Source organism: Mytilus californianus, unplaced genomic scaffold (genome assembly GCF_021869535.1).
Source record: "Mytilus californianus isolate M0D057914Y unplaced genomic scaffold, xbMytCali1.0.p SCAF_12, whole genome shotgun sequence".
In the NCBI taxonomy this organism is placed as follows: Eukaryota; Metazoa; Mollusca; class Bivalvia; order Mytilida; family Mytilidae; genus Mytilus; species Mytilus californianus.
Genome location: NW_026262604.1, coordinates 21892482 through 21916971, shown reverse-complemented (window position 1 = coordinate 21916971; position 24490 = coordinate 21892482). Strand labels below are relative to the sequence as shown.

The 24490-nt window shown below is 34.0% G+C and overlaps 1 protein-coding gene across 4 annotated transcripts in view; it reads right to left on the bottom strand.

Annotated features, from left to right (window-relative positions):
• Window positions 1-7483: 7483 nt before the first annotated feature.
• LOC127721543 (uncharacterized) overlaps window positions 7484-24490 on the bottom strand; it is a 46666-nt gene continuing 29659 nt past the window's right edge. For 3 of the 4 annotated variants that reach the window (XM_052228304.1, XM_052228301.1, XM_052228303.1), the window contains 6 exons: window positions 20257-20337; window positions 15792-15806; window positions 13969-14132; window positions 10575-11813; window positions 9992-10209; window positions 7484-9016 (listed from right to left, as the gene is read on the bottom strand). In XM_052228304.1, the coding sequence (XP_052084264.1) occupies window positions 8866-9016; window positions 9992-10209; window positions 10575-11813; window positions 13969-14132; window positions 15792-15806; window positions 20257-20337 (1868 nt within the window). In that variant the 3' untranslated portion in view covers window positions 7484-8865. The remainder of the gene's footprint in view (window positions 9017-9991; window positions 10210-10574; window positions 11814-13968; window positions 14133-15791; window positions 15807-20256; window positions 20338-24490) is intronic. The other variant, XM_052228302.1, reaches the window with a different exon arrangement.

Below are 24490 nucleotides of genomic sequence, written 5' to 3'. Positions count from 1 at the left end.
TATTAGCTGTATTTGGCAAAACCGTTCGGAGTTCAATGCTCTCCAACTTCTTCTTTTATTTGGCCGTTTTAACTTTTTAACTCGAGCGTCACTGATGAGTCTTTTGTAGATGAAACCCATGTCTGGCGTACACAACTATAAGTCTGGCATCTACTGGCATCTATGATGAGTTTATATAGATGATCATGTCAAAACGGAAAACGACAGAAACTACAATGTATGTCATCGATAATTTGCTACTAACGGGTAACAAAATATTTCTTCTGGTTCATATAGTAGGTGACTTCACACGGATTCGAAATATTTATAGTTTCCATTTGACCCTGGCTTCAATTTCAAGGTCAAAGATCAACATGATCAATAATCTCTAACCAAAAGACCCAAAGTGTCTTATTCTTACGGTTAAGAAGCTCACCTACCAAACACCTTATTTTGAATATTAAGGGATGAAAACTTCTTACAAAAGTTACCAGAGGACTTTAACCGAATATTTTGGCGTTTCGTCAAGTCTTACCTTGCAATTATGTCGATATATTTTACGGTTTCTGCGGAGTTGTAAGAGCCATTGTTCAAAATTTGGAATATGACCTTGACATTTGACCACGAAAAAGATTGTTTGCTTATGGCTCAAAGACGTCATGACTCTAGGTCTCTATGACTAAAAGTTTATGAGTTACACTGACTTATAATTTAAGACGAACACAAAAAGGGGGAAATACTTGAATAGCATGGAACTGGATCACTCCAGTCCTAGTGATCAATCATTTTGGAGAAAATATCTTTTACGGTTTTTGAAGAGAAGTTAAAAAAAAAGAACAGTACACAGAGAGATAAGTGTTCGGTTTAGAAGGATGAGATATATTTTGTAACAGCACTGGGTCGATAAATTTGCTGGTGAACTATTAGTCCCCGATGATACGTATCATCAGCTCAGTATAGTCAGTACTTCGGTACTGACATTGTGTCGAGCGGCTGATATTTTACGATATCTATAGAAAACCCTATAATCTGTTTATCGTTCTATTATTGTTTTTTCCACCTCCTTTAAACAGTTTTTTCGCTTGACGAAAGTAAGCTTGATAACTTCTCCTCACACATAGTGACGTCGCTGATAATGTCTGCTCATGTCTCAAAAACGTGATACAAGAATGACGGAGCGACTAAGCAGGGTGATACAAGCGAAGGGAAGGACAATAAATACATTCACGGGTTCTGTAAGCTACAACACCGTAAAAATAAGGATGTGATATCCCGTTTGTAATAAGTGTTCTATAAGTACAGCCAAAATTTAAAACCAAAACTTTGTATCTAGTGTATGAAAGAATTTAGTAAAGGTTTAAGTAATTTGTTAGCAATTCGCGGACACTACGTACAGAGACAAGAAAGTCTGTTTCATATTTAATGCATTTAAGTTCTTTTTATTGATTTCATTTCATCAATATATAGGTTTCTCGGAAGTTTGTCAGCGTTGCCAGGGGCCACTTGTGAGGGTCGTAATGGGGGTACCTTTATGACGAATAACGGTAAACAAAATTGCCAAATGACGTTAACGGTAGTTTTTGGTGCATGACGATAAAATGTAACACTTTCTTTACGACGATAAAATAGTCGACTGATTTTAAATTGACAAATCACGATAACTTCTTTCAAAAAATAACGGAAACAGTTTATTATTTAAGACCTCTGACGAATCACGATAAGGATAATTTGACGAATCACAATAAAATTTTAACCAATTTGACGCTAACGATAGCCGAAAATAAGCGTTTGACGCCGGCTGACGGTAAAGGGCATTCTTACCCTCACTTGTGCCAGGAGCATAGCTGCCGTAAGGCACTATAGTTTCATCCCTACACACGAGTTTTTTTTCACATCAAAAACTTTATGAACATAAGGTAATTCACGGTTTTGGGGTATCCTGACATAAAATTGTAGAGACTCGGATAATAGTTGATCGTTTATCGTGGGCCTTAATTCAATGTCACGTGGTCCTATACGACAGCACAGCCTTATTTTCATGTCATGTGGTCCTGTAATCTACATTCCCTTAATTCAATGGCATTTGGTCCTATACAAATACATACCTTAATTCAATGTCACAAGGTCCTATACGACTGCACACCCTAATTCAATGGCATGTGGTCCTTTACGACTGCACACCCTTAATTCAATTTCATGTGGGTTTATAGGACTTCACACTCTTAATTCAATTTTATGCGGTTTTATATCACTGCAAAAATTAGATTTAATTTTAAGTTGATCTAAACGACTACACACCATTTATTTAATGTCATGTGGTTCTATACGACTACAGACCCTTAATTTAATCTTATGTGGTTGTATGCGACTGCACATCCTAAATTCAATGTCATTTGCTACTTTACCACTGCATATCTTGAAATCAATTTCATGTGGTTGTTTACGACAGCACACCCAAATTTCATCTTCGTATGGTTATATACGACTACACACCCTTGATTCAGTTGCATGTGGTTCTATACGACTGCACACCCTTGGTTCACTTTCATGTGGTACTATACGACTGCACACCATAGATTCCCGTATTTTATGTGGTTCTATACGACTGCACACCCTTTATTCACTTTCATGTGGTTCTATACGACTGTACACCCTTGATTCACTTTAATGTGGTTTTATGAGACTGCAAACCCTTGATTCACTTTCATGTTGTTTATTAAGAATGCACACCCTTGATCCACTTTCTGGTGGTTCTTTACGATTGCACACCCTTGGTTCACTTTCATGTTGTTCCTTTTGAATGCACACACTTGGTTCATTTTTGTGTGGTTCTATACGGCTGCTCACCCTTGATTCACTTTCATGTTGTTCTTTTCGAATGTACAGACTTGATTCACTTTTATGTGGTTGTATACGACAGCAAATCCGTGATTCACCCTTAAGTCAATCAAACCTTACAGCTTATCACTGTACAACTGGTTACCAAATATGAAGAAGGTTTGATAAGTAGTTTCTGAGAAAAATGTGACATTTTTTTTTTGGAAGAATGCATGATTCACCTTTATATGGTTTGATTCATTTTATATGTGGTTCTATACGACTGTACACCCTTGATTCACTTTCATGTGTTACTATACGACTGAACACCATTGATTCACTTTCATGTGTTACTATACGACTGCACACCATTGATTCACTTTCATGTGGTTATATACCTCTACACACCATTGATTCACTTTCATGTGGTTCTATACGACTGCACATCCTTGATTCACTTTCATGTGGTTCTTTACGGATGCACACCCTTGATTCACTTTCATGTGGTTCTATACGGCTGCACACCCTTGATTCACTTTCATGTGGTTGTATACGACAGCACACCCTTAATTCAATGTTATTTGGTACTATATCACTGCACACCTTAAAATCAATTTCATGTTGTTTTATACGCCTGCCCCCTACGACTGCACACCCAGAATTCACTCCATGTGGTAATATACTACTACACACCCTTGATTCAGTTTCATGTGGTTCTCTACGACCGCACACCCAGAATTCACTTTCATGTGGTTTTTTGTACAACTGCACACCCTTGATTCACTTTCATTAGTTTCTATACGACTGCACACCCTTGATTCACTTTCATTTGGTACTATAGGAGTGAACACCCTTGATCCACTTTCATTTGGTACTATACGACTGAACACCCTTGATTCACTTTCATGTGGTTCTTTATGTAGTTTTATACTACTGCAACCCTTTATTTACTTTCATGTGTTTCTATTCGACTGCACATCCTTGATTCTTTTTCATGTGGTTTTATAAGACTGTGCATCCTTTATTCACTTTCATGTGGTTCTATTAGACTGTGTACCCTTTATTCACTTTCATGTGGTTCTATATGACAGCACATCCTTGATTCACTCATGTGGTTCTATAAGACAGCACATCCTTGATTCACTTTCATGTGGTTCTAGAAGACAGCACATCCTTGATTCACTTTCATGTGGTTGTAAATGACTGCACACCATTGAATCACGTATTTCATGTGGTTCTATACCAAAGCACACCCTTGATTTACTCTCGTGTGGTTCTATACGACTGCACACCCTTGATTCACTTTCATGTGGTACTATAAGACTGCACTTCCTGTTTCACTTTCATGTGGTTCTATATGACTTCATCATTGATTCAATTGCATGTGGTTCTATACGACTTCACACCCTTGATTCACTTGCATGTGGTTCTATACGACTGCAGACCATTGATTCACTTGCATGTGGTTCTATACGACTGCACACCATTGATTCACTTCCATGTGGTTCTATACGTTTTCACACCATTGATTCACTTTCATGTGTTCTATAAGACTGCACACCCTTGATTCACGAAATTTATGACTTGTTGCCTTGATTCACTTTCATGTGTTCTATATAACTGCACATCCTTGATTCACTTTTATGCGTTCTATATGACTGCACAACCTTGATTCACTGTGGTGTGGTTCTATACGACTGCACATCCTTGATTCACTTCAACACGGAGTCTTGGTATTACTAGTTTATGCTGACCCTCCAATACTTTCTTACTTTTTGCAAAATCTGGCAATACAATAACAATTAAGATTAGTTTTGATATATTTTTATTTGTCTTATTTTAATACGCAATATCACAAGATTGGCCTTACAAGCTAAATATAAAATGCTCCGCAGGGCGCAGCTTGATACGACCGCAGAGGTCGAACCCTGAACAGTTGGGGCAAGTATGGACACAACATTCAAGCTTGATACAGCTCTGAATTTGGATTGTGATTAAATATTTGACACAGCATAGGTTACTGACACAGAATGAATGTGGTCTAAGAACTTAAAAATTTTAAATTGGACATTCACCTTTTATGGTCCAATATCCAAAATCTAAATACATGGTTAGATTCAGCATATCAAAGAACCCCAAGAATTCAATTTTTGATGAAATCAAACAAAGTTTAATTTAGGACCCTTTTGACCTCAATGTGGACAAAGTTGATAACGGGGCCCAAAAATCAAAAATCTAAATACATGGTTAGATTCAGCATATCAAAGAACCCCATATATTCAATTTTTGTTGAAATCAAACAAAGTTTAATTTTGGACCCCGATTTGGACCAACTTGAAAACTGGGCCCATAATCAAAAATCTAAATACATGGTTAGATTCAGCATATCAAAGAACCCCAAGAATTCAATTTTTGATGAAATCAAACAAAGTTTAATTTTGGACCCTTTGGACCTTAATGTAGACCAATTTGAAAACGGAACCAAAAATTAAGAATCTAAATACACGGTTAGATTCGGCATATCAAAGAACCCCAATAATTCAATTTTTGATGAAATCAAACAAAGTTTAATTTTGGACCCTTTGGACCTCAATGTGGACCAATTTAAAAACGGGGCCCAAAATCCAAAAACTTAATACACGGTTAGATTCAGCACATTAAAGAACCCCAAGAATTCAAGAATAAAACCCCATTGAAATTGGTCAAGAAATAAGCAATTTATACGAAGTATCCTCTTTTGCACAATACTGTGCAATTGAATATTTCTTGCTACTGCGCAATACTGTACAATTGACAATTTCTTGCTATTGCGCAATATTGTGCTATTGGATATTTCTTGCTATTGCGCAATACTGTGCAATTGAAGATTTCTTGCTATTGTGCAATACTGTGCAATGGAAGATTTCTGTCTATTGTGCAATACTGTGCAATTGAAAATTTCTTCCTATTGCACAATACTTATTATATAATAATTTACACATCCTGTTTGGTGTGTATCTCCTACCATATCATTATTATTTGCTTTTAAATATAAATCAGAAATAACCAACTTAAAATGGAAAATTTTAAAAGAAAAAAAAAAGGAAAAAAAGAAAAGAAATGAAAAAAAAAAAATCCCCTCCCCCAAATTTTTTGAAACCCCTTATGATTCATCACCCCCAAACTCAATCCCAGCCTTCCCTTTGTGGTATGGAACCTTGCAGTACAATTTCAGAGAGATCCATACACTTGAACACAAGTTATTGTCCTGAAACTAGAAAAATGCTTGCTTTTTTTCCCTTTTTGGCCCCCAATTCCTAAAATTTTGAGGCAATTACCCCCAATATCAATCCCAGCCTTCCCTTTTTGGTATGGTACCTTGCAGTACAATTTCAGAGAGATCCATACACTTGAACACAAGTAATTGTCTGGAAACTAGAAAAATGCTATTTTTGGCCCCTTTTTGGCCCCTTATTCCTAAACGTTTTGGGCAATTACCCCCAAACTCAATTCCAGCTTTCCCTTTGTGATATGGAACCTTGTAGTTCAATTTCAGAAAGATCCATACACTTACACACAAGTTATTATCATGAAACTAGAAAAATGCTTGTTTTTTGCCCCTTTTTTGGCCCCTAATTCCTAAAATTTTGAGGCAATTACCCCCAAAATCAATCCCAGCATTCCCTTTGTGATATGAAACCTTGTGGTACAATGTCAGAGAGATCCATACACTAACACACAAGTTATGTCTGGAAGTTACAAAAATGCTTATTTTTGGCCCCTAATTCCTTAACTGTTGGTACCATAACCCCCAAAATCAATCCCAACCTTCCTTTTGTGGTATTGAACCTTATGGTAAAATTTCACGGAGATCCATTCACTTAAACTAAAGTTAGAGTGCGAAAACCAATGTGTCTTCGGACGACGACTATGACGACGACAACGACGACGACGACGCCAACGTCATACCAATATACGACCAAAAAATTTTTAATTTTTGCGGTCGTATAAAAAGATAACATTCCTATGAAACCCCATTTTTAATGCACTTGTAAATAGTTTGAAAATGCCTCAGAGTGCACCATTTTCAATGTAAGGTCAAAAAAAATTTTGGGGGGCAAGCCCCCCTGACACTCCCTTTTTGGTCAGCCACTTCAAATTGGTAAACAGCTTGTTCATTGAAAAGTTATTGAAAGCCCTGACACCCTTGATTCACTTTTATGTGTTCTTTATGACTGCACAACCTTGATTCACTGTGGTGTGGTTCTATACGACTGCACATCCTTGATTCACTTTCATGTGTTCTATATGACTGCATGCCCTTGATTCACTTTCATGTGTTCTATACAACTGCACACCCTTGATTCACTTTCATGTGGAACTATAAGACTACACATCCTTGATTCACTTTTATATGGTTGTATACGACAGCACATCCGTGATTCACCCTTAAGTCAATCAAACCTTACAGCTTATCACTACACAACTGATGACCAAATATGAAAGAGGTCTGATAAGTAGTTTCTGAGAAAAATGTGACAAAACATTTTGTTGGAGGGATGGATGCAGACAAGGCGATTGCAATATAGGTCCACTCCTAAATATTCAGTTCTTTTTAGCTTCATGCAAATAGTTTTCCCCATTGCTACCAGATTAGCATCCTTGTTTCAGTCACACAGGTGAAATAAAAAAAAAAACACCACATAAATATTCGTTTGTATCTTTAATTTTCTTATACAATTTACATGATAAAAAAGATATGCACAAAACAGATAATGAATGACAAAATGAAAAATTAAAATATCTCTAACAATATTACAAAAAACAGACACTATTGCTTAGCATCCACAACTAAGTCAAATACTTTAAACATGTAAATTTAATGGCTTAAAAATTTTCATGGTTTTGACATTTACAAATTTCTAATCAAAAATAAATTTTATATTCAAATGGAATCATTCATAATCTTAAAAAAAGGGGACACAAATCAACTTCATATTTTGTTTAATATAACTTCTGAAATATCTGAAAGCAACTATTACATAGAAATTGACCTGAGGCCGTAATATAAAATGGAAATATTAACTAACAGAATTTAAAGAACCTTCAAAGAGACTACAGCTGTTTTATTCCTTGAAGGCCCTGGACTAGTTGTGGCTATATTATCTTAAAATTTACAACCTCCAATGACATTTGTAAAGAGCATTGTACATATCTGGTTAATGGAGCAGAAAAATTACAAGATATCATTATTTTAAGGAGTACAATTTGATTTTCCTGTCTCTAAGTACAACTTCTGACAACCTAATTCATATATCGGTTTCCTAATTTACATGAACATAAATGAAACAAGAATATGGACCTGCTTTCACATCTCACATTTATATGTTCAGTGAACCACAAAAAAATGGGTTCAAACCTTTTTTGGCATATGTCTTAAAAAATTCACATCATGTTGTACTAAGATTCAAGTTTGTATGACCACATTTACATGATATTACATTAACTCAAAACTTAACCTGGTAAGAGACTGACAGACAGACACGCCCTAAAACATAATTCCCCCGTACTTTCATAGGCGGGGTAAAATAATTCTTGCAATTCACTGCTTATTTACAACCTGAAATCTTCTACAGGTGAGAAATAACTGAGATGTGGGATAAAAGTCAATATACACCAAATCATTACTCCAGTGTTTGCCCTCTCGACTGATATGATTAAACATCGTTCAAATGTCATTCAGTCACTCTAACAAACTCAAAAAAACATACATGACATATTTATGATCATTTTGTTCTGAAATATCATGCATAGCTGATATATAAAGGATCAGACTTCACAAAATATACAATTAAACTGCATTATGGGTATTTTGTAAAATTGTCTCCCCTTATTTTTATCCAGGAACAGCAGTGATATATAAAATCATAGAAAGCAGCCATCTACAGCCATTCAAGGATCTGCATATTTTACATATCATCAAAATGTAAATTCTATAAAGCTGATATTGTATGTTAGCTGCCATGGTAACAAAAAGCACCATAACTTTGATACCGATCTTCAAGCTCAACTAAATGTTTGAAACATAGTTCATCTATAACCATGGTAACCCCCACTTCCATATCCACCACGACCTTGATAATGACCTCTGTTGTGGTGTCGTCTGTCATCTCGATAATGATCTCTGTTGTCCCGTTGATCATTATAGCCTCTGTTGTCATGATACCCACGATCATAACCCCTAGGTAAAAAAAGAACATAAATCTTCTGTAAATAGCTGTTTACCGGTAATATGAAAAACATGATGAAATGATGGGATAAAAATACAGGCATTTACATTGCTGTCAAACAAAGTTGAAGAAATCACAAGATAGAAAGATAGATAGTTTATTCTCATAAAACCATGCAAGAACAAAAGTTACAGAAAGGTTACAATAAAAATAACAGGTATTTCTTTTCTATTATGTATGTGCCTGTCCCAAGTCAGGAGCCTGTAATTCAGTGGTTGTCGTTTGTTGCTGTGTTACATATTTGTTTTTGTTCATTATTTTGTACATAAATCAGGCCGTTAGTTTTCTCGTTTGAATTGTTTTACATTTGTCATTTCTGGGCCTTTTATAGCTGACTATGTAGTATGGGCTTTGCTCATTGTGGAAGGCTGTATGGTGACCTATAGATGTTAATTTCTGTGTCATTTGGTCTCTTGTGGAGAGTTGTCGCATTGGCAATCATACCACATCTTCTTTTTCATACTTTTAAAGAAACAGTTTAACTGTATAAATATGTTAAAAGTAATGATTGTGCAGAAAAAATTATTTCACTGTTGATACATCGTATGAAATTGCAACCTCTCTGAGTGTCTTTTGTTTTTTTAAATTTAAACAGCACGTTAAATTCTAAAACATTATGTCTGAGAACTAGTTTATTTGGTATAAATGAACTAATTCATCTTCTAGAGATGGACAAACAAAGATATAGTGATAGCTATAGCCAATATCTCAATCACTGAAAGAAACACAGCTGACTTTCTAGTTTTCATGAGATTTGTATCCATCTACCCACATTTGCCAACTCAACCCAAGCATAGATGTTTTTTAAAATTTAAGATATTGAATCCAGAAGCTTAATTCAATGTTTCAATGCATTATTATTTAGTTTTAATGATGACAGAAAAGAAATGGCGTTTCTAATTTGATTCTATTTTAAATGGTCATACCGATCATCTTGATGTCTGTGTCTATTTCTATCATCATATCTTCCCTGGTGGTGGTATGATCTGTCGTCATGGTATTGTCGATCATGTGACCGTCTGTCATCATATGACCGCCTGTCATCATGTGACCTTCTGTTGTCATGTGATCTGTGACTATCTGATCTATGGTCATGTGACCTGCTGCCATGGTATCTTTTATCATCAGATTGATGGTGTGATGTCTGAAAGGTACATAACATGTAATTAAAACTGATGGGTAATTAATAAACAGATTGTGAATTGGAAAAAAAAATCCCAACCTACCAACCCTTTTAGCCTAATTACTAGACAAGATGCATATTCAAGCATCTACACTACCATACCCTAATTCTGAGGAATTCATAAATGTATGTGTGTCAGATTGATTGATTGTTGCTTGCTAAACATCCAGTGGCAATTATTTCATGTACATTCAAGAGGATTTTGTCATTTTTGTGTGATACAATACAATTCCAATACAAAATGACAATGCACCATGTATAGAAAAGTTGAAGTTAAAATAGTAAAAACAAATATATCTTTCATTTTTGAAGGGACTAACTCTTACCTTTGATTCTTCAACATTTGGAGAACTTTTAGTTTCTTTTGTTCTAGCATTATCTCCCTTATTTTCACTTCCTGTTTCAGACAATTTATGACTTGAATGAGGTTCTTGGCTTTCATTTTCAACAGTTTTTGTTTCATCTGCTGTTTCCTGTCGTGATTCCTCCGTTTGCTCTGATTCACTTTGAATCACTTTTTTATTTTCTGATTCACTACAAATCACTTCTTTTTGTTCTAATTCACTATGAACCACTTCTTTATTTTCCGATTCACGATGAATCACTTCTTTATTTTCTGATTCACTGTGAATCACTTCTTTGTTTTCTGATTCATTTTTATCTATTTTATTTTGTGAGGATGATTCATCTTTCATTTCAATGTCTTGACTTGTAGATTCTTCTATATTCACTTTTTCACTGATATCTTTTTCTGATTCAGTTTTGTCTACATTTTTATTTACATTGTTTTCATCTACTTTGCTTTCTGATGAAGATTCCTTAACAATTTCATCCTTTTCCAGAATGGATTCATCTTTTAATTGTTTTTCTGAATCATCTTCAATTTTTGAATTGTCCACTTCTTCATTAGATTCAGTTCCATCCAATTTATCTTCTGATGAAAATTCTTCTGCAACTTCACTATTCTCATCTGCTGCTGCTTGTTTTTCAGAATCAATGTTTTCATTGTCTTTCTCATTTCCTTCCAAATTGACATTTTTTTCTTTGTCATCTAAATTGTTTGTAGGACTTTTTACACTATCAGAACTTGATTCTAAATTATCATTGGTACTTTTCACATCACCAGAATTATTTGCTAAATCTTCATTTTCATTGCAACTTTCATTCAGATTTGTTTCATCTACTTTATCAGTATCACTTTCCTTTACTAATGTCATATTTTTGTCACTAACTTGTTCATTTTCATCTTGTAACAATTCATCTTCATCTAAAGCATCTATAATTTCATTGATTTTATTTTCATCACCACTTTCAGCACGGTCATTTTCATTGTCAAAATCAAGCAGTTCATTTTCTTTTCTTTCAGCTTCAGCATTGTTTTTAGTACTTTCAGTTCTTTGATTTTCACTATTTTCCAATTTATCTCCACTGTCTGTTCCATTGTCAGCTAAAAGCTTCTCTTCAATTTCATCTGATGTATCTCCCTTGTGAGAAGTTCCAGCTTCCTCTGAATTTTTTATATCCATTTCAAAGGTTTTCTTACAATTGCCTTTTGACTTGGACATCTGAAAGGATTAAAATAAATTTGTCATGAAATTTGTATAATTTCAATTAGTGTATATGGATGTTATATATAAATATATAAATATATATTGTTTTTAATTATAGTGTGTGATAACATTTTGTGAGGGAATTCGATGTTTGCTATACCACGGTTCATTTCAACACACTTTATGACAATACCACTATACCAATCAGAATGAATTTTTTTGCAGTGTTTTAAGAAAATTTTTTTTTTATTTGTATCCATGTATTATTTGTGAAACATTAAATGTTTTAAAAGGGCATGTTTTCTGTATAAAGTCAATAATTATGTAGACTTTTGAAGCCCAAACTTTCTATTGCTTTAAATACGCAAATGAAAGTTTCGAAAAACTATACCAATACAGAACGACATGTTTTTTGAAATTATAGCAAAACTTTTGGTTGACAAATTTTTATTTGTTATTGCAAAACATGAACTGAAAATATCTGTCATTTTCTCCCTACCAAGTTTACCCCTACTACTTATCATAATGTGGACCGGTCACTGTTATTTAATCTTACGCAATTTGATTGGATTAAATTATTATTTGTTTTCTTTCAAACTGTTTATTTTTTTCATACGCGTGTATCGATTAAATCAGAACATGCATGAATGTGTACAGTAACTTAAATGACCTTCAAACTGGACACTGGACGAGTCCATATTATTTTTTATCAATGAAACTGAATGTATAAAAGGTAAGAATTGCCACTTCTTATATTTTTACAAAATTTTCCACATATGGAGTAGATAAATTATTTTTGAATAGCCTAAGCCAAAGAAAATAGAGAAAGTGTAGAAATCAGACATTTCATTCCGTTACACAAGTCATTTTTCGAAGACAAATGCCGAGATACATTTTACGCACGGCTACCTCAGGAAAATTCTTGTTCATCTTAACAAAAAAATCATTTTTCAGTCTCATTATAATGTTGTAATTACAATTAATCCCAAACAAAAGTAGTCAGTAAATAAAGTCAATATATGTCCGATCTTTTTTTTTGACATCAAAATTCAATATGATCGTTTTATAGTCAATTTTGTCTACCTCACAAAATCTTGTTAGGCGCTATAATGAAATGTGTTTTCCAAAAAAATTAATGGAGGAATGTGTCCATGGGACACAGATGATACCCCTGCTTGCATATTATATAATGTTATGGAGGGACATAACTGAAGACGGTAGAAGTGATGCTACACAAATTTGTACTTGATCTGAGTTTTGTGGTAATATGTATTGTGTATAATTTCATAACATTTGGTTGAGGCTAACTTAAGTTAGAGAACAGAAACACAAAATTCAGCAATTTTTATGATTATAAAGGGGCATAACTCAAGAACAGTAAAAGTGACTAATACCAATTTCGAACTTGATCTGTATTATGTGGTAATAAGCATTGTGTATAAGTTTCATAACATTTGGTTGATGCAAACTAAAGAAAGAGAACGGAAACTAAATATTCAGCAATTTATGTTTATAAAGGGGCATAACTTAAGAACGGTAAAAGTGATGCCACCCAATTTCGAACTTGATCTGTATTATGTGGTAATAAGCATTGTGTATAAGTTTCATAACATTTGGTTGATGCAAACTTAAGTTAGAGAACGGAAACCAACTTTGAGATGTACAGACGGTCAAGGGTAAAACTTAATGCCCCCTCTGCTACGGCGGGGGCATAAAAATTAAATAAAAGAAGAAGGTGTCTGAGGACAGGATTGCCCCTGCTCAAGCTTGCTTATAATATGTGAAAATACTTTTTGGATGGACGGAAAGACGGACGGACTGATCTTATCTAATTGTTGATTTACTGTTCATTTTTACTGAGAGAGACTTTTCACAGAATTTTAACTTATATGAGCAACATGACGGCTGCAACATGTGGAGCAGGATCTGCTTACCCTTCTGGATCACACGTTTCACAAAGCATTTTTGAGGGGTTTGTGTTGGTCAGTCTTAAGCATTCTATGTTTTGTTTTGTAGACTGTCTTCACCTTGTTTTTAGGTTTTTGCCATGGTGTTGTCACTTTGTCTTCAACTTGTGAGTTGGAATATACCGCTGGTTGTTTATGTTGTTGTTTATTAAAAAAAAAAAAATCTTGCTCAATCTGAATTTGAAAAGGAGAAATTTTGTTACCCCAAGAAAGACTGATTGTTTAGAAGGAGTAACAGTGTCCTTTAATTTGACTGTCTTCCACTTCTGTGAGCCCTGCAGTTCTGGTGGTACATAATCTGGATCCCATGGACTTGGTTTTGGGGAGCTGTCTGCTACAGGTGAAGTCTCAGCTGATTTTTGGTACACTGCAAAATACATATAAACATTCATTTTTCAAAGGTTCCAGTACACTACTGCTTAGGTGTTGTTTCTACCTGCCTAACATGGACAGTCTACTCTTCATGCTCTTGCCCACTCAAATTAAATCTTAGATTTTGCAAAAATATTGAAATATTAATAAGGTTGAAGATGAAACCTATTTTTTCTTAACATGTGAAATTCATAAATCTTTAGGAAACAGCTTTATCAAGATATAAATAATATTCATGAAGGATTTATGGAATAATCCACAAAGATAGATTGCAATTACTTTTATTGTTATTTTAATATTATGCAGCTTACTGTTCCGTTCATTAAAAAGTCATTTGCACTGACGAAGGTGGCCACCCAACATACGTATAATTACTTTTTTTTACTACCAGTATATGATGTTTTAATAAGTTGAAATTTTTGCATTGTGTATATATCTGTATTGTTCATATGCCTTCAACCCCTCTGGATATAAAAAAGAGGTGAAAGATATCAAAGGGACATTCAAACTCATAAGTGTGCATTTCTTTAAATAATTTAAAAAATATTAAGGTAACACTACAATCATGACTATTTCAATGGTACAGGTGCAGGAATTTCCAATAAGTTCCTAAATTGGAATGTTGTGTTAACACTTTGCTGCACTTTTGCAATGCCAATGTACATATGTATATAAGCAATACTGAAGTATTATAGAATAGTCAACAACAAACTCAAGCTTTTAACATTCCACACTATCAGCTCATAAATAATAAGCATGCTAAATTCAATCATTTCTGATTACAGCAAATTCTAATAGGAATACAAATGGCAAGTTTAACAGATAAAAATTTAAAAAAAACATGAAAAATTTAATACAGTAATACTGTAATACAGTTTTTTTTTTAAACTAGGCTAATATCTACTTATTTTTTTGACACAAATGGTTGTTAAATTTTCAGCTTCTATAATTTTAACTTCAATCATACATAGCTAAGAAGATGTTATGGATATAACCAAGCACTGTCTGTCTTTAAAGCATTAAGGAAAAAATAGAGCTAAGGGCCATCTTGTTTTTGCTCCACTCTTAAGATCTCACCAGGACTTTAAGATGAACAATAAGAAGAAAAGTGCTTTCTGGCCTTGATGAGTGTGTGATTGATTGATTGTTATTCACCAAACATCCAGTGGCAAATATTTCATGAATATCCTGAACAACTTATTTTCCAATCATCATAAACATGTGCTGATATCTAAAGAGTTGTGCACACAATTTAGAAGCACAACAAAAATTTAGGTATTCAACATGCTGGCTACACAAAACAATATCAAAAGTTGTGCATACATGTACATTATCATACAAGCAAAAGCAAAGCTTCAGGCACCATCTCATTCTTTATTACTGTAATTTTTTTTTCAGAATAAATATAATTTCACATGCATAATTTGTGGCTTTCATCTGTCAAAATAAAACTGAAATTTAACACAATTCCAAGTTTTTGTTTGTGTAGCATCAAAAACTTCTTTCTGTCTAACACTTCCATTTGGAAGAAGAAGTAAGGTGATAAGAGTAAAACAAAACTGTTTTGAGATGGCCCATCTATCAGTGCGCTAAACATCTATGATTTATTAATAACAACACATTCACACAAATGCAAAGAAGCTTCTGATCTTACCTCCTTCCCCAGATCCTACAGACAAATACAGTTTATCAATTACAAGGTGATAAAAAAAAAATCAGAGTATGTCAAATGGTGCTTCCAGTTGTTTATTTGGGATAAATGTTGTGCTTTAGCAATTTAAGGAAGTTCGCTACTCAGTTTCAAAATAACAAGCTTTTAATAACACTAGTATATATTGATATGGGATTAATAAAGGAACCAAAAGAGCGAAAAAAATAGATAGGTCTGTGTGCTTGTTTTCGAGATATTAGCCATTGAAATTTTGGCGGGAAAATGTTCTCTCTTGATTTTTCATAGCTTTATCATTGACATGTTTAAGTTGTCAAAAACTATTAAAAAATAACAAAGATTTTATAAGACTTTTACAGATGGCGTATAATTATACTATACAAGATTTATAAAAAGAAAAATGGGGTTTAGTGGGCAAAATTTTTTAAGGCATTCAAATGGATAAAACCAGAGGATTCAGAAAATCTGACAAAAATTCCAAAACATGACAAGCGAACATCCTTAAGGAATAGGCGATTTATTCTTTTGAGGAAGCTCTGAGGATGCTCAGAGCTTTTTAAGTAGGCCCTTCTCAGCAGTTAGTGTAACAATCATTATCATGTTCAATTAAGAACAGCTGGATGTGTCAATCAAATATATAGCACTTGTTTAAACAAGAATGTGTCCATAGTACATGGATGCCCCACTCACACTATCATTTTCTATGTTCAGTGGACCGTGAAATTGGGGTCAAAACTCTAATTTGGCATTAAAATTAGAAAGATCATATCATAGGGAACATGTGTACTAAGTTTCAAGTTGATTGGACTTCAACTTCATCAAAACCTACCTTGACCAAAAACTTTAACCTGAAGCGGGACATACGGACGAACGGACGCACAGACCGAAAAATATAATGCCCCTAGGTGGGGCATAAAAAGGAAGTAAAGCATTATAGAGGAAGCTCAATTAACACCTGTGTAAACATCTGGTCTATTAAAATATATCTTGTATGAAATTTTACACAACTATAAAACAGACAAGAGATTCTCCAATACGTATTATGTACTGGGTATCTATCTCACTGCCATATACCTCATATCTTTGTTCATTCTGAAATCTAATTGATATCTTGCTACTGTAGATTCAGTAGTATTCTTGGCATACCAATATTCATTAATTACGTGGATCACAAATTTTAGTTTTGAACAAAACTCAAATTTACCATTGTTTTATATGCAAAATTTGTCAAAACAATGAAATCTAGTATCCATGAGAATACATTGTTTCCTCAATCCTAAAAAAATGTAATCCACAAAAAAAAAAGCCTACAGTATTTCCAAAAGTAATAGAAAGCAAAGGTTGTTATCATATCCTTGTTAAGGATGTTCGCTCCTCTTGTTCTTGAATTTTTGCCAGATATTCGGAATCCTCTGCTTTTATACATGTAGTGCCATTAAAAGTTTTGCCCACTAACCCCTACTTTTCTTTCCATAATTTGATTACATATAGTTTAAAATATCATCTTTGAAAATCTTATAAAATCCTTGTTATTTTTTCATCGTTTTTGAAAGAAAAAAGGTGCCAATGTTAAATCTATGAAAAGTCTAGAGAGAATTATTTCCCGCCAAATTTTCAATGGCTTATATCTCGAAAAGAAGCACACGGACCCTTCATTTTTTTCTGCTTTTTTAGTTCCATTATTTATATAGTATCAATTTATAACTGTCTTTTAAAAAGCTTGTAATTTTGAAACAGAGTAGCAAACATCCTTAAATGAAAGATCTCATTAAGTCAGTATCATGAACTGTTAACACAAGAGATACTGTAAAAGCAGAAATTTTCGTGGAGGATTTAATTTCGTTTATTTCGTGGAAAGAATATATCCACGAAATTAAAACCCCACGAAAATTTAACCTACATATAATATCACTTCCATTTAATGGAAACCACAAAATTAAATCCCCATGAAATTTTATATAGAGACAAAACCACGAAATTTTAACCCCACGAAAATTAATGTTTCTACAGTATGTCTTGCCTTTTTGTTATTTTGATAGTAAAATGCAAATGTTGAAATTAAAATAGCAATACCTTTACATGCAAGTTATTCAAAGTCAATGAACATTGACTGAAGGTACAGGGTCAAACAGTCTCCATGGAAATGAGATGTGCCAATTGTAATACAACTGCATACCAATTATCGACCTACCACTAGTGGTTCCCCATCAGTGACCTAATCACAAACTAATACATGTATGTAAAATAAGCAAAAGTTTCAAATTCAATAGACCATTACTGAGGGGGAGGGGCCAAATAATCTTCATGGAAATGAGATGTGCCAATGTTAATAAACTGCATACCAAATATCATTGACCTACCACTAGTGGTTCTTCATAAACTGACATTATCACAAACTAATACATGTTAACTGAGCAAAAGTTTCAAAGTTAATAGATCCTAGAACTAATACAACAGCATACTAAATATCATTGACCTATCACTAGTGATTCCCCATAAACTGACCTAATAACAAACTAATACTGTCGACTCCACTTAATTGCATACCGCTTAATAGCATAATTTGGTTAATTGCATTTTCTCCTGCACAAAACCATTTCCCATTCATCTAATGTTAAATTGTCCGACTATATGCATAGCTCTACAAGTGGCCTTTCCGTTTATTGCATAGAAAATAATCGCCATCTAGATATGCTTAGTTAAAACTGTCGAGATTTTTGACCGGAAACGGCAATTTGGTGAGTATATTTTTCTTGAATGCATCATTATTTTCGTTATTATTTCATATTTACTTTTGTGTGTTATTTAAATAAAGTTTTAAAACAGTTTCTTTCGTGTTTATATGATGGAATTTGATTTAAAAATAAATCTCGATGTCTACACAGGTAAAGTTTCCCATGTTCTATTTTAAGCCTCGAGGTCATAAAAATGTCAAACAGGTAATTGTTGTAAAAACACTGACCATTCTATCTCAAAAGGTGTTAATAGTTGATTGGATTTCAAACATTGTCCAAAGATTACATTTGGGGTGAATTTTAAAAACAATAACCCCTGCTAATTATCGATCATTATCCAATGTGAACTCTCTTGGTTATCTGCATTTATGTTAAATATTACAGGGTATTTATATATGGTTAAATAGATATAGGAAGATGTGGTATGACTGCCAATGAGACAACTCTCCATCCAAGTTACAATTTATAAAAGTAAACCATTATAGGTCAAGGTACGGCCTTCAACACGGAGCATTGGCTCACACCGAACAGCAAGCTATAAAGGGCCCCAAAAAATTACTAGTGTAAAACCATTCAAACGGAAAAACCAACAGTCTAATCTATATAAAAACGAGAAACGAGAAAATGTTATACATCAATCATTTATTTTTAATATTTTATGAAAAGAGCATTTACTTCTAATTATTATATTTTCTCACTTTAAACACTTGTGTTCAGCAAATTACCCGTACAGGGCCCCATTACTGCTTTGCATATACGAAACTAACGAGGTTAAATAAACAGTGTTACATCACTGTGCAAGCTGTAAATACTGCATATCAAAGGCAGTCCATTACACATCTATTGTTAAAATGATTATAAACTGTGTAGTATTGTTAAACAGTTTATTTTAATCAAAGCATAACACTGTACATTGTACATACGGGTCATAGAAACAAATCTATTTTTAGAACAATTTGTTTTAGTTTTGTATCCCGGGTAAAGGAAACGTCGGTACTCAAATAAACTAAAACAAAATGTGTTTATAATCTTATTGAAATAATACAAAATAAAATAACATGTATGACACTAGACATATAACTTTTATTAGAATAAATCAACATTCAATATGTTGTAAGTGATTATAGACTTTCATCTTTCTTCAGGGATTTCCTTTACTCATCTGTTCTATCGATGTTTTTTGACTCCGTAATTTGGCATTTCGGATATAAGCATACTCCGCTTTATTGCATAATTTTGTCTGACAAATAGGCTATGCAAATAACCGGAATCAACTGTACATGTAAACTAAGCAAAAATTTCAAAGTCAATAGACCATAACTGAGGGGGCAGGGCCAAATTACTCCATGGAAATGAGATGTGTCAATGCTAATACATCTACATACCACTAGTGGTTCCCCATAAAGTAACCTAATCAAAAACTAATACATTATTGATGCTGCCGCCGGAAACAGCATACCTACGTCTTGCTTTTTGACTCTGTCAAGGCAAGAGAAAAACCACAATGATCAAAACTTCAAATAAAAAGATAAAAAGATAGTTATTAGCATTTGCAAGGGTTCAGAACATGACACAATATGTATACTCATCATAAAACACAGAGAGGTAATTGTAAAGTGACTAACAGGTGATCTATAATTCCTTCTATCTACATCATTTGGTCATTGGCAATCATACCACATCTTCTTATTTTCCATTATTTCTTTAAAACTTACTAGGAGTAATAGTCCTTCTCTTCACCAGACCTAATGCATCCAGCAATGATGCTCCTGGTTTATGGCGAGGGTCTTCGTCTTCTATAAAGATAAATTAAACACAATTATATATACATGTCTATCTTCTACAAGAAATAACAAGCATTCTGTGAGTATTGCTTGGCAATACATAGTTCCCTACTGGTTAAAAATTCATTGTATTGGAAAAAATTCTATCTTGATCTAAAACTTGTCACGTAGTAAACTATATAACAACTAGAGGAAATATCTTCAAGCATGACAATTTTTTTTTTAGAAAAACTGATTATTTGAGTGAATTTTCTAAGTCCAAGGACCATAACTCTGCACAAAATCATCAGACCGGAACAAAATTCGAACTTGATCTGTAACTTGTCATGATAAAACTATATACCAATTATCAAATCAATATCTTCAAGCAAGACAAAAAAACGTGTGGAAAACTGATTATTTGAGTGAATTTTCTAAGTTCAAGGACCATAACTCTGCACAAAATCATCAGACCGGAACAAAACTCGAACTTGATCTGTAACTTGTCATGATAAAACAATTCACCAAATATCAAATCAATATCTTCAAGCACGAAGTAAAAAGTGTGGAAAACTGATTTGCCGCACTCACGGATGGACAGACAGACCGACGGACGGATTGCAAACCTAAAGTCCCCTTTCGACTTCGTCATTTGGGGACTAATAAACATTTATTTTTTCAAGATTTACTTATTGTTGGCTTTTTTAAAGGGAATGTGTCAACAAGTTACCTTTTTCAAATAAATACTTTGCCCTAAATAATAAAATGCTCCGGGGGCACAGCTTGATACGAGCGCAGAGGTCGAACCCTGAACAGTTGGGGCAAGTATGGACACAACATTCAAGCTTTATACAGCACTAAATTTGGATTGTAATTAAATATTTGACACAGCATAGGTTTCTGACACAGAATAAATGTGGTCTAAGAACTTAAATTTTTTTTTTTTAATTTACCTATTCAAACCATATCATTATTATTTGCTTTTATATATAAATCAGAAATAACCAATTTCAAATGGAAATAAAATGCTCCGCAGGGCGCAGCTTGATACGACCGCAGAGGTCAAACCCTGAACAGTTGGGGCAAGTATGGACACAACATTCAAGCTTGATACAGCTCTGAATTTGGATTGTGATTAAATATTTGACACAGCATAGTTTTCTGACACAGAATGAATGTGGTCTAAGAACTTAAAAATTTTAAATTGGAAATTCACCTATTATGGTCCAATATCCAAAATCTAAATACATGGTTAGATTCAGCATATCAAAGAACCCCAAGAATTCAATTTTTGATGAAATCAAACAAAGTTTAATTTTGGACCCTTTTGACCTCAATGTGGACAAATTTGATAACGGGGCCCAAAAATCAAAAATCTAAATACATGGTTAGATTCAGCATATCAAAGAACCCCATATATTCAATTTTTGTTGAAATCAAACAAAGTTTAATTTTGGACCCCGATTTGGACCAACTTGAAAACTGGGCCCATAATCAAAAATCTAAATACATGTTTAGATTCAGCATATCAAAGAACCCTAAAAATTCAATTTTTGTTAAAATCAAACTAAGTTTAATTTTGGACCCTTTGGACCTTAATGTAGACCAATTTGAAAACGGAACCAAAAATTAAGAATCTAAATACATGGTTAGATTCGGCATATCAAAGAACCCCAATAATTCAATTTTTGATGAAATTAAACAAAGTTAAATTTTGGACCCTTTGGACCTCAATGTGGACCAATTTAAAAACGGGGCCCAAAATCCAAAAACTTAATACACAGTTAGATTCAGCATATTAAAGAACCCCAAGAATTCAAGAATAAAACCCCATTGAAATTGATCAAGAAATAAGCAATTTATACGAAGTATCTTCTGTTGCACAATACTGTGCAATTGAATATTTCTTGCTATTGCGCAATACTGTACAATTGACAATTTCTTTCTATTGCGCAATATTGTGCTATTGGATATTTCTTGCTATTGCGCAATACTGTGCAATTGAAGATTTCTTGCTATTGCGCAATACTGTGCAATTGAAGATTTCTTGCTATTGTGCAATACTGTGCAATTGAAAATTTCTTGCTATTGCACAATACTTATAATATAATAATTTACACATCCTGTTTGGTGTGTATCTCCTACCATATCATTATTATTTGCTTTTAAATATAAATCAGAAATAACCAACTTAAAATGGAAAATTTTAAAAGAAAAAAAAAAAGGGAAAAAAAGAAAAAAAAAGAAAAAAAAAAAATCCCCCCCCCAAATTTTTTGAACCCCCTTATGATTCATCACCCCCAAACTCAATCCCAGCCTTCCCTTTGTGGTATGGTACCTTGCAGTACAATTTCAGAGAGATCCATACACTTGAACACAAGTTATTGTCTGGAAACTAGAAAAATGCTTATTTTTGGCCCCTTTTTGGCCCCCAATTCCTAAACGTTTCGGGCAATTACCCCCAAACTCAATTCCAGCTTTCCCTTTGAGATATGGAACCTTGTAGTACAATTTCAGAAATATCCAAACACTTACACACAAGTAATTGTCATGAAACTAGAAAACTGCTTGTTTTTTTGCCCCTTTTTTGGCCCCTAATTCCTACAATTTTGAGGCATTTACCCCCAAAATCAATTACAGCCTTCCCTTTGTGATATGGAACCTTGTGGTACAATGTCAGAGAGATCCATACACTTACACACAAGTTATTGTCTGGAAGTTACAAAAATGCTTATTTTTGGCCCCTAATTCCTTAACTGTTGGTACCATAACCCCCAAAATCAATCCCAACCTTCCTTTCGTGGTATTGAACCTTATGATTAAATTTCATGGAGATCCATTCACTTAAACTAAAGTTAGAGTGCGAAAACCAATGTGTCTTCGGACGACGACGACGCCAACGTCATACCAATATACGACCAAAAATGTTTTAATTTTTGCGATCGTATAAAAAGGAAAAAAAAATCCCCCCCCCCCCCCCCCAAATTTTTTGAACCCCCTTATGATTCATCACCACCAAACTCAATCCCAGCCTTCCCTTTGTGGTATGGTACCTTGCAGTACAATTTCAGAGAGATCCATACACTTACACACAAGTTATTGTCTGGAAACTAGAAAAATTCTTGTTTTTTGGCCCCTTATTCCTAAACGTTTAGGGCAATTACCCCCAATCTCAAACCCAGCTTTCCCTTTGTGATATGGAACCTTGCAGTACAATTTCATAAAGATCCATACACTTACACACAAGTTATTGTCCTGAAACTAGAAAAATGCTTGTTTTTTTGCCCCCTTTATGGCCCCTAAATCCTCAAATTTTGAGGGAATTACCCCCAAAATTAATCCCAGCCTTCCCTTTCTGGTATGGTACCTTGCAGTACAATTTCAGAGAGATCCATACACTTGAAAACAAGTTATTGTCTGGAAACGAGAAAAATGCTTATTTTTGGCCCCTTATTCCTAAACATTCTGGGCAATTACCCCCAAACTCAATTCCAGCTTTCCCTTTGTGATATGGAACCTTGTAGTACAATTTCATAAAGATTCATACACTTACACACAAGTTATTGTCATGAAATTAGAAAAATGCTTGTTTTTTGCCCCTTTTGGCCCCTAATTCCTAATATTTTGAGGCAATTACCCCCAAAATCAATCCCAGCATTCCCTTTGTGATATGGAACCTTGTGGTACAATGTCAGAGAGATCCATACACTAACACACAAGTTATGTCTGGAAGTTACAAAAATGCTTATTTTTGGCCCCTTTTTGGCCCCTAATTCCTTAACTGTTGGTACCATAACCCCCAAAATCAATCCCCACCTTCCTTTTGTGATATTGAACCTTATGGTAAAATTTCATAGAGATCCATTCACTTAAACTAAAGTTAGAGTGCGAAAACCAATGTGTCTTCGGTCGACAACGACGCCAACATCATACGACCACAAATTTTTTTTGCGGTCGTATAAAAGAAAAGATATTTTTGATCCAGTGTTCAAAGCTTTTTAAAAAAATATAGGGTTTGACTTTTGAGTTGTTTGGTAAGAGTCCTGGGCCCGTATGCATAAAACCACTTAAGTTAAGAAATCCAATCGTAGTAGGAATTTATCGTTGGACATGTAGAAAAATCCGTCCATTCGGAACAAATCTTAACTTGAGTAGCTTTATGCATACAGGCCCTGGGCTTACACCA